This window comes from Sipha flava, unplaced genomic scaffold, assembly GCF_003268045.1.
Source record: "Sipha flava isolate LNK unplaced genomic scaffold, YSA_version1 237_pilon_pilon, whole genome shotgun sequence".
Classification (NCBI taxonomy): Eukaryota; Metazoa; Arthropoda; class Insecta; order Hemiptera; family Aphididae; genus Sipha; species Sipha flava.
In genome coordinates, this window is record NW_020272879.1 from 379,418 (window position 1) to 391,910 (window position 12,493).

At 27.8% G+C, this 12,493-nt stretch overlaps 1 protein-coding gene across 2 annotated transcripts; it reads left to right on the forward strand.

Moving 5' to 3' along the window:
* The first annotated feature begins 6,861 nt into the window (after window positions 1–6,861).
* Window positions 6,862–12,266, forward strand: LOC112683942. Of its 2 annotated transcripts, none has more exons than XM_025555195.1 (4): window positions 6,862–6,943; window positions 8,261–8,454; window positions 11,277–11,357; window positions 11,609–12,266. In XM_025555195.1, exons 1-4 carry the CDS (start codon window positions 6,877–6,879, stop codon window positions 12,089–12,091), a joined length of 825 nt encoding a protein of 274 aa, XP_025410980.1. In that variant the 5' UTR covers window positions 6,862–6,876; the 3' UTR covers window positions 12,092–12,266. The 2 variants fall into 2 exon arrangements, with proteins under 2 accessions (XP_025410980.1, XP_025410981.1); XM_025555196.1 differs by lacking the exon at window positions 6,862–6,943 and adding an exon at window positions 8,119–8,198.
* The last annotated feature ends 227 nt before the right edge of the window (window positions 12,267–12,493 follow it).

Genomic DNA, 12,493 nt, shown 5'->3' on the forward strand with positions numbered 1-12,493 from the left:
ATTAGGTAATGCACTCAACGTGTTAAACAACGACGATATGATAGAATGTCACTTCGACATAATCCATATTCGTCGACAACAACAATCGATATCAGAGATTATTTTCCTCATGAACAATTTTATGTGGTAACAAACCATCAATTAAAGTTATTTTGGCATTAGGAGGAAAAACATCAAATGTAGTTTACAGGGAAGTTTTTGAATAATTTATTAAAGTAAATTATTGATTTTGTAAATTTCATTCACATGTTTTTGATATATCCATTGTTTTCATTATATTTATGATAGTCGTATATTAAACATATAATTGTGATAATTGCCACTGATGTTTTATATTATTCATTGTTTATAAACTTTCAAATAAATTTATCATTATTTGTAATTTATATGTATTATTTTTGATCTAGTGTTGTTACGTTTTAAGAAACAGATCTCTAAAGGGCCGAAGAAAAAAATGGAATACACATAGATATATTATTATTGCGAAGCAATGAATAGATTGTGTTATTACTTTCTCTGTGATTAAAAAAAAAATTTTACACGAATATAATGTTTATTTATTTTAGAAAAATTTTAGCCAGCACATGAATCATCAGATGGACATATAACAATCTGGTTGTTAATGGTGTATAAGTCGGAAAACCATTTCCTAACAAAGTTTCCGAATTGAAATTAGTCATTCGCGTTTGACAGTCGTTTACGTTGAAAATTTACTTTTGACATTTGCTCAAGGCATATTTTTCAATACCGTTATCCACTATAACGATAGAATATAAAGTTATAATTGTATAATAATATTTACGGAAGCAAACCAATAATTAACCATGATGACCAACGTCTGGAATTTGGATTTGCCGGCCACGCCAATGGATATGGATCCTGAAATCATGGGCTTTGGACTGTGCGATATGGTGAGAGGAGAATATTTGAAAAGGCTGCACGAAACACTGGCTCAAAACCTTGGTGCGTTGATTCAGGGATGCCACGTTGACCAGCTGATTGAGAGCTACATCAACACGTGCATGGCCGAGATGGAGAAGAACGCGATCAGGAATTGCATGGTGGCCAATTTATACCGCGAAGGAATGGCGCGCATCGTACGTTTTTTTTCAACTGTAGTTTTCGACCATGGTTAGAAACTGATAATGTTAATTTCCCGAATCCGATTCACGTACGTGAACGGAACCGGGGGAAAGTATTGAACATCAATCGTTTGTAGTCATAAGAACACCGAAAACTTACAATTTTGACACGAAACTCCATTGACACAAAATCAATTATGCATACCAGTTTAAATAATAAAAACAATAGGGTGAACATTGTTTATAATATTCACAGATCAATGACGTAAAAACGAGTACAAATAACGGATCGATGCATAGCGCACTGAAGGCGGTTATCCTCAACGCGAACATCGATCTGCAAAAAAAAGAAATTCCTGCAGAAAGAAACGCGACGGCGATGGCCGATCCCGGGTCTTCGTGCGCGAAGGGACTACCGATATATGTTGAACTATCTGACGAATGCACGGAAACTGTAAATAGTTCTGATGAATTTAATGTCCCGTCCGTTGTTACCGTGGCCAGTGAAGAAGGGATCCCGGAAACGCGAATCGCATTCGGTAATCAGAGTTGTGCGCTACTGCGCGAACATACGTCAAGCAAAACGTGTTTGATCGTGTACAATTGTAGACTTATGCGCAATTAGAGTAAAAAATATGGGAGGGGGCTTCAGCACCATCCATATATTTTTCAATCAATGTCTCTCAGAAACTTTTTCCACCCTTCACCTTCTATAAAAAATGTGCTTATTGAAAGGCAAATAAAACTTAAGAATAAAAAAATAATTTCATTTTTTCAGTAGTAATCACATATATTTTTTTTTTATTAATTTAATAATATAAAGGTCTGCATGGTTTTTGTGGAGCTTTAGATGTTTTTGATGGAGCTTAGCCCCTTCAGCTCCCCTCTAATTACACCTATTATTGTAGACATCACGTGATTTTGACGATTTAATCTTTCGATCTTAAATGGTCATGCGAAACACCGTTAACTGTTCGTCGCGCGTCCAACAGCACCTAATATTTTCGCAGATTCGTACGATGAAAACGGAATATTCGCGATCGCCGTCGACAAGTACAGGCGCACGGGTATCCGCCAGAGATCGGCAATCCCTGCCGCGTGCATCGACCCAACCACCATGCGACCTCGCATCGTTGACACCGTACTCGCGAGCCCAGTGAAAAGCGACCGCGTGGCCGAGGCGTATGAATTCCGGAGGCGGCTGAAGGAGTTGCCCGAAGAGTTGCGGGTCCGCGTGGACGAAATGCTCGACCGGTTCTTCCGAGACACCACCGGAACGCAACACGCTTTCGAACTGTCCGAGCCCGAGGAGCGGTCCGTATCCTTCAAAAGAATCGTGCGAATGGTCGTGGCTCGTATGAAACCGTACTACGATGCCGGACGAATCACGAAGACCATGTTCAAGGTCCTCGCGGAACTCGTATCGAAAAATTTCAGCTTCCACACCTACGACCCAAGTAACTTTTATACATTTTATTCACGTCCTCCTCCCCAATCGAATACGCAAATACGACCTTTATGCCTCCTCTCCCGCCGCACAACGAGGATACCACCAACAATAATACGTAGGTGCACGAATCGTCCCTTGTAATCGTTGGGCTGGTCAAAGCGAACCATGACAACGATCTAGATGTGATTATGTGGACTTCGTTAACGGCTGGTTTTTTTCGTTGAATTTTTCAGACGAAGAAACAATTGCGAAAACGGTCGACGGATTTTTCGCAGACAACACCGCGTACATATGTCGATTCGAAGATATCAACGGCCACTTCATCGTGCAGTAGCTACTAGGCACCTTATAATTTTTTTCGAGTCCTGTTTACTACCATGCAATATACCTTGAACATCCTTATTTTTGCATGCATGTCTCAATCTTACCCTATTTTATTATGGATTGCAATTTTTCGACCGTTATCGAATTTACCACATCAGTTGTAAACAATCTTTAATTTACATTATACTTAAAAAGTATATTAGCCAGTTGGCTGATTCGTTAATTTACTGACCTCCATAATCAGATGTTTTATCGAAATACTTTATAAAATAATTATATATCAAGTATTTCCTTTATTAATCTAAATTAATATAATTTAATTAATGTATGTTTATACATTTAGGTTCAAAGTTATTAATGTTTTTCGAATTGTAGATCATAAAATGTCTTTTATCACTATAAAAGGCATTTTAAATACAACTCAATATACAATTTGTATATTATGTTGTATGCCAGAATAAATGTGTATTTTGTTTCATTACTCAATTACATACAGAATATCATAACAATTTGGACGTTTATGAATATTCATTGGGATACGTAAGTTGTCAGTCTTAATTTTATATTCATAATTTAATATAAAGTTATGTTCATTACAATTATATTCACACCATATTTATAAAATAAAAATATATTAGACTTTTCCTTCATATATGGTATAATCAATGATTAAAAACATTCGTATAATTTAAAATAAAAATTATTGTAATAAAATAAATATTGTAATTATTAGGGAACGGATTTATATGTAAATACATATTTTTATTAAAACGAGATATTTAAAATTTGATAAGAAATGTTCATGATTTAAATCATTCCTATTAATATGATGCTACTTTTATTTTACATATTTTTACATATTTTGGTATAATTACATATTTTTACATATTTCACTAATTTGTAAATATTTTTAAACATATTTTATTATTTCATCATTCATACGTCTTCTTCGTACAAAAATACAAAAAATTATTTCAAATTTAGATCTAGAACTTTTATCGCTATTAGAAAAGCTCAAAATATTATGCAAAATGAAACATTGAAAACAAATTTAATTTTCATCTTAATGAATTTTAGTTTTATTGCACATACAATTAAAAAATTAGAAACAAAAATATGTCCTTGAATGAAAGTATGCAAATTGTCGAATCAACGATTGCAAAATGAAAACTCGTAAACGGACCAATAGGAGAAGTAGTAAAAAAGAAAATTCATGTTTTTACAGAAAAAAATTTCAGGCCATATTGATTTTAAATCAATTAATGACAAAATTAGTAGCAGACACCCTTCTAAAAATTTGGAATTATCGCCTTCTAATATTATGCCCTTCAAATATGCTTAAATCAACCGATATAGGTTGATGTGGAACGATCATTTAGACGTTTTAAAAATATTTTCAGATCTAATAGGCGACATTTAATATTTGATAATTTAAAATATATTGTAATTATTCAATGCAACAAATCATTTTGATAATTTAATAATTATTATTTTTTTTTTTTTTAAATTTTTTTCCTACATATTTGGATGGTTTTAGTACATATTTTATAAATTTTACTTACATACATATGTACATATTTATGTATTTTTATTACATATAAATCCGTTCCCTAGTAATTATCAATCAGATAAATGTATGAAAAGTTATTTTTCTATGTTACTATTTTTGTCGAAAAATTAATATTTCATGGGTATCACTGAAGACTAATAGTGGGTTTCAATTTTTTTCAGTTTTTTTTATTTTTATTAACCTTTTAATAATACTACTCACGGATTTTAGGTAAATTTTACATATAGGTAAAGTTAAGTCAATCATAAGCTGAGCAAAATTTAATTTTTTTTTTTTATTAATTATTATTATAATGTTTAGTTTTATATTTGAAATTAAAAATACTTATTTCTAGAAAGATATCAAACGTACATGTATTTTAAACGAAAATACAGTGTATAAGTCTTAATTAAACACTCCATGTTTTCCGATGTCTTATAGTCGTTCTAATTTGATAAAATAGAAAAAATACATGTTATTATGTACAGTATGCTATATCAGTTCAACTATGAATACTTTTTAAAATATTTGCGAATCGTAAACATTAATTAATAAGTGCATTTAACACGTGTATGCTTATCCAGGATTTTTCTTTGTGTGGAATGCTAACTCGTAAATCAGTCATTTTACGGACTTATACCTTTATCAAGTTCGCTCTAGTTTCGTAATTTTATAGTAATAAATCAAATAAAATATTGTACAATATTGAAATGAAATACTTAATATTGTTCAAGTAATAAAATTAAGTAAAATTTTTAAATTTGGTTAAATGAGTTCTCAAGAACAAGGCAAGTGTGATTTATTATATATATATATATAAATTAATAATATTTAATTATCAAAATACATTTTTTAATTTTTTTTTTTATTTATATGTTAGTCAATATATAAAAATTTACTTAATTTACTTTTTCAAACTAGATTTCAGATGAAGTATTGATATAATTTTTTAACTTTTTAATATTTTTGTTTGCCTCTTTATGCCCCTTTATATTATATAAACATTCAATCTCCGAGAAGCTAACAAAAAAAAAAAAAATTTAAATCTTACGAATTCGTAAATTTATGAATATTATTTGAGCTTAATGAATTTTATCAAGAGTTCCATTTTTTTAATTGGATTATTATGTAAGCTATATCTATTAATTATATCACATAAGCCTATTAATATAAAAAAGTATAAAATATGTACTTATATAAAATAAACTATATATTTTTTTCTAAATAATTATATTTTACTGATATTATTTTCTTTAACTAATTTAATCAAACTATTTTAAGAAGATCTAAAAAAATTTAAATATATAGACCTTTATATGATTTTGAGAAACAATGGATTTATAAAATCACAAAATATCCAGTCAAGAGATTTATTATTCTCGAAAATTCGTGAAAAATATTCTGGTGAAAATTAGAGTTGTAATTATATTGATAAAATTAAAAATAATAAACTAAATTTTCCAGTAATGGTTGCACGAAAATTGTATCAATGTAATTGGACACTTGACAAATTTATTAAAAAGAACAATGATTGGTTTGAAACAATATTTAAATTACCTTTGGCTGAAATATCTTCCAATAAAAGTGAAGGAAATTCTATGGTTGGTCGTCCAAGTAAATCATTTTTAGAATGTAGAGAAAAAACGAAAAAAATGAAAGTGTAATCTCTTGTGAAATCGTACACTTCACCTGAAACTTTTTGAATATACTAAAAAAATGTTGTGGGTCATCAGATTTAATCATAGGTATTCTGGGTAGAAAAACTGTTTCTCCCTTACCGCAGCCTGTATAGGATAGTTGCTAATACGAGTACTAGGTATACATAGATTAACTTATCGGAAATATTAGTATCTACATGCCGCGCCGGTATCAAACACCTAATTGTCAAACAAAAAGAGTGGGTCGAAGATGGCTGGAAACCCACGGGCCGCTATACCGTACATACGTATTGTAAGTCAATTATTATAATTAATTTATCTATATTAAAGCAACATTTTTTTAAATCCTTTCTTATTGCATATTTAGAGTATTAGAAGAACCACTATTTCTAGTTTTAAGTTCGTACGTTAAGTAGTTATTGAGAAATAGCGATCAGTGAGTGAGTAGTATTTTTATTTTTTAGTTTCCATCACATTAAGTCAATACATTATTTTAAGGTTTTTCAAGGTCAATACTTTTTGAAACATAAAACGGTATCATGCGACTATACCTAATTATATATAAACAATGTTATTAAACATATATATTGCACAATAACAGAAAAAAATACAATTTAACTAGTTTACAAATATATTCATATAATTATTTAAAACGCCAAATGTTTTTAACGACAGACATAATATAATTAGGCACCTATAATTACATATTTCAAATAAATAATTTTTAAAAAGAGTCATATGGCTACAATGTTTAAAAAGAGTTTGTTGTGAACGTATTAAATATTTCTTAAATTAATTTTAAACATTAATATTATGAATCAAGCAATTCAATCATTTGTTTTAAAAACTATATGTTTTATATTGATTATCAACGTGACACGTAAGCAATGCTTTTTAAGCACAGAGCTAATTTATTTTTATTTTATTTCAAAATAAAATTATATATTTTAAATTAAGATATTTTTTTTATTATTATTGGAAACTTCATAAAATTAATAATAACTAACTTAATACTTAATGTCCTAATATATTAATAAATAAAAAAATTATAGTTTTGAATACTAAATTCATCAATATTTGTACTCGTATACGAAGATAAACGCCAAATGTTTGCAGAAAATAGTTCGCATAAAATGTACATGGTTATTTTTTTCCTGACAATTTTTAATCTAATATAATATTTTTACATACATGTCAGTTAAGTATATGTGATTTAATTTACGGAAGGAAAGAGGTAACACTTTTTCGTCTACACATAATTTATCCAACCATCCTTCAATTTAGAAATTTATTTCAGTACTTCAAAAAAAAGAAAAAATGTATAGTTTAAAAATCCAGCAGTATGTTGCGGATCAAGTAAAATAAATTATCTAAAATGAGAATTTAAAAAAAAAAACTTATAGGAAATACTAACAATATTCAATTATAAAAATGCATAACAACTATTTAACTATTGTCAATACTACTTATTGGAATTCGTTACTATTTCCATTTAAGCCTATTCTGAATTATAATTTAGATTATAAGAATATTTATTGATTTAATTATTTTAATGTAGTATTTTAAAATTATTACTTAATTAATTTTTATTCGGACAATTTACACATGAATATTTGACAAATATCTACGAACAATAATCGTGCGAAATATTTTCCGTGAATTATTGACGAGTTATCCATATACAATTCAAAATGTAATTAATTTAAATCCTGTTACTTTTGTTTATCATTATTTCATACAGTTATTGTATTTCATTAGACATTCGTTGGTCTTAATTAATCTGTCAACCATATTATTTACTGTCTATTTAAATCAATTATGTTGATATTTTCTTATGTTCTGAGTGAAAATTATTTTTAAGTAAAAGCTAACTAATAGTTATAGCTAAGAATAATACGATATTTGCTTGTGTTGTACAGTAACATTTGGAGAAAAAATATGAACATCAAATGCAAAATTTTAAAATTTTTATAAATTAGGTTTAAGTTAGTCAAAATGAATAATTATTATAATTAAGTGAAGACTGTTGTTAAGTTATCAACATGATGTTTATTCATGATAAATAAGTTTAGATACATCTAACACTAATCGCCAAATATGTTACACACGTTGGTTAATGCTTAATGTTTATACAGGTTAAATATAAATATAATTTCAATTAAAGTGGATCAATACAAATTATTTTTTTAAATTTTAGTTTGTCGTAGTTGCTATAATCTAGGATGTGCAGCTAGATGTTATTATTCAAATAAAGGATTTGGGTATGGTTATTGTGAAGAAAGTAATTGCATGTGTTCACTACCAACTATATACCTTTTTAATGGCATTGAACGTAATTTAAATGGTGATTCTATAGACTCATGGAAATATAACAACCATAATAAAAACTCGGTAAATATTATAAAAATCTATGTACATTAAACATAGTGTATTTGTAAATATATTTTTTTACTTTATTTCATATCTTTAGTTTTTAGGTATTGTTGTAATAGTACATCAAACTAATAGTTCCTATTTTAGTTATTTGATGTTTCTCTTTCGTTATAACTTTTTACACTTGTAGACAGGGGTGGCTCTAGGGGGGGGGATAGAGGCCGCCCCCAAGCCCGTACCGTATTTATAAAAAAATGTATATTGTTAATAATAAAAATGCATATTATAATATGGAGAGATGGTATTTTGAGTCAATTTTATTACTTGTAATTTGCGCCACCAATAGGTACATTTAAGCGCGTATGTAATTTGCTCCAAAATATAAAAATTAATTATGTATTTTGCGCCACATCTAAAAATTAATTTTGGTAATTTGTGCTACAACAGAAAACGAAATAGAACATATAATCTGCGCCACACTTTCAACTTTAATTGTTGGAATTTACCAGCAGATACATTTACCGATAACACATCGGAAATGCAATAATACCAATGCGTACTGGATATATTATTGTTGTGTTCTACTAATAATAATAAGTAGAAGCGAAATCGAATAGATACGTCAAATATAATAAAAATTATCAATTGTCATAATATTGAATAATATTAAACAGCAGCAAAGCCGTATCTAGAAATTTTTTTCGGGAAGGGTCCAAATCATGTACATTGAAACCTCTAAATACCGGACTCTCTAGGCCGTCATAATTTTGTCCGTAATTTAGAGGTGTCCGCTATTCAGAAGGGGGGGGGGAGGGTAAATTCTTGAAAATAACTCTAAGAAATTAATAATTACACATGTACAACATTTATTATTTATATTTATATATATATATTTATAATAATGATATTTGTATATATTATAAATTATAGTATATTTTTTTTTCCTATATTTTGTTTTTCTATATGAAAGTAGTGAAAATGTCCCTGTCCCAGATACCCTGGACCCCTCCCGCCAGATACGGCCTTGAACAGCAGTATATTGATATTTACAATTAGTCCGATATTAATGGCGTGTGGGTTTATATTTTATATTTCAAATTTAAAAATGATATAAAAGTATAAGTAATGGATACAAATATCGGTGAAATTATTAAAAGTATTAGAGACAAAGATTTATTATTATTTTAAAATGTTACGTATCGAATAGTTCATGAATCTAAAAATTGTTCAATGCGATAGCTTTGTATTGTCAGAACTTACATTGCAAAAATCTACACATCTTTAGAAAATATTGTATAAATAGTTAAAATTGTAAATGAACCTAACGGGCATGATCAACCAAGTATACGCAGAAAAATATATTCAAATGGATGTAAGAGAAAATCTATGGAAGTTCTGTATATTAAACCAAATAAGATATTACGAACAGAATTTTCTGAAAATTTATTTCATTTACAAACCAATACTACCGATGATATATCATTAGTTTGACAAAATATGTATAACGCCGTAGAAAAATGGTGCCACCATTACCAAAAACAATTGAAGAATTTCCAAAGGCTATAAGCAATTTTCTATTAATGTGAACTTGATTGGCCAATGGAATGGTTAAGAATACAATATTTTAATCTGTTTAAAAAAAATGATTTAGTAATTTTAAAGTGGCGCAAATTACAATTTTAATAAGGTGACAAATAGCGCAAATTAAATTTTTTGTAGGTACACGATGGTGTAGATTACTTAATGCCCTTTTATTTAGTTTTATGTGGCGCAAATTACAACTTTAAAAAGTAGCACAAATTACCAAAATTAATTTTTAGATGTGGAGCAAATTACATATATATTTTTTTGTGGGGGTTGTTTTTGACGCAAATTACATACACCCATAATTTGGACTATTATACAACACGCACAAGTATGTAGAGCTATAGAGGTATGACGGTGTATACAATGTACCTGCTATCTATATTATGAAGAACCAATAAGGCTATAAATAAACTATATTAATAAAAAATATATTATGGTATGATACTATGATATTTTCATTTTATAATGTTCAAAACATGAATTGCGTAGCACACATTTCTGTACGGACTAAATTATTTTTTTATTTTTGTTATAATATTTTGTAAAATTATTACTTACTCCTCCCCCCCCCCCCATAACCAAGGCTCTGGATCCGCCCCTGCCTATAGCATTTCATTCACATTTAACAAATCATTTTAGGTTCAAAAATTCTAATTTTTGAATTATATTTATGTTAATAAATAAATTACTAAGAAAATACTGAATATAAATAAGTTTTAAATAATTAAAATCCAAATATATTATTTTGTTTCTAAATACTTTTTTATTTGCGAATGAAAAAATATAGTATATTATACAAATGTCTAATAATTAGTTTAATTAGTTCTTAGATAAAAAAATTATATTTTTGAGAAAATATCTTTCACGAAATATCAATAAACACTATATGGTTTTATTTCTAAGCCAAAACTAATCAAAAATGTCTGCTATTATTTTTTTAAATTTTATCAGTAGTTAATTAATTGAATTATTTCGTAAGTAACTGTACATTATCTTAGTATCTTCACCAGACTTTATAGAAACTTACATCATTTTTGACTTGTTTATCATGATGTCTTTACTTCTTCGACAGATATTAAGGATTAAAAAGGTAAATTTACTTAAAATATCGAATGAATAGATAAAATTACATAAATTAAAGTCTAAATAATAACATAATAAATAATAATTCCTTGTCAATCTCACTATCTATTCGGTTAATAATAAAATTAAAAAAATGTTAATAATAATTTTCATATTATGTTTAAAAATAGATAACAACGTCTAAATCTTTTAATGATGATAAATCGAAGATGTTTTCAACTTACACTTCAAATGAAAATAAAAGAAATAAGGTATTGTACAAATTAAAAATACATCATTGATTCAGATAATTCAAATAAATTATATGGCTCTATGGGCATTATAGATAGTGGTAGTCTTTACAAACTTAAAGTACGGGCATCTAGTTCCAGCCAAACTTTATTCAGTTCGGATTCATATTTAATATTAAATTACTGATTTTTATCCATTACACCCTATATTATTAAAAACTATTTTATGCACTACAATATTTAAATAATTTTTATTGAAATTATTTATTTAGATTTGGGAAGAAATAGAGACTAAAATTACCAAGCAATATTCGTTTATTAAAAAAGATGATCTTCAAAATCTAAAATCCAAGATAATCAGTAATCAATCTGCTTTAGATTATTTTAATATACACCTCAAAAATCCATTAAAAGATGCATTAAAGCTGATGGAAAAAAAAGAACCAGACACATCTAAAGAATGTGACGAACTTTTGAAACTATTGTTAAAATATAAAAAAACAACCGTGTCTAAACCCCAAACTACACGTTCATCACAGAATTTACCATTAAAAGGGAAAAAATCAACTACACCTAATTCTAAACACTCAGCAACACAGAGTATTAAGCCAGAAAAAGATAATGATTTAAAAGAGAAAACGAACTCTAAACGATCTGTAGTCGAAGAAGAAGAAGAAAAGAAACAGGAAATATATTATGAAGTAGAAACTGTGGAGTATAGTGATGAAAGTGAAGAAATTCCAAAAGAAGATTGAAATACTTTAAACTCAAATAAAAAAAAGAAAATAATGTTCTTCTTCCAATTAAACATGAAATCGATAATAATGGTTTTGGATCTTTCTATGATGATTTATTTGAGGAAAATAAATTTACGAATTATATAGCTCCTAAAAAAATATAATCACAATCTATATGAGTACATTTCTTGTATAATTAATAAGACTCAAAATTAAAATCGATTTAAATTTCATGTTTTTTTTTTATAATAAAATTGATTATAACAATAAACGTTATTATTATATACACGTGTATTATTTATACGCATTCATATTTTTGGAGGGTTATTTTTGTTATGAATACAACGTTCTTTCTTTTAAGAACATTCTTCCTTTTTTTCAGTAGGCTACATAAAATGAAGGTCAATATAAGGGTTACTT

Coding starts and splice junctions, on each gene's coding strand:
- LOC112683942 (XM_025555195.1), top strand. CDS start 6,877: ATGAATCAAGCAATTCAATCATTTGTTTTAAAAACTATATGTTTTATA. Junction 8,455..11,276: donor ACAACCATAATAAAAACTCG/GTAAATATTATA, acceptor GTTTAAAAATAG/ATAACAACGTCTAAATCTTT. Junction 11,358..11,608: donor ATGAAAATAAAAGAAATAAG/GTATTGTACAAA, acceptor TTATTTATTTAG/ATTTGGGAAGAAATAGAGAC.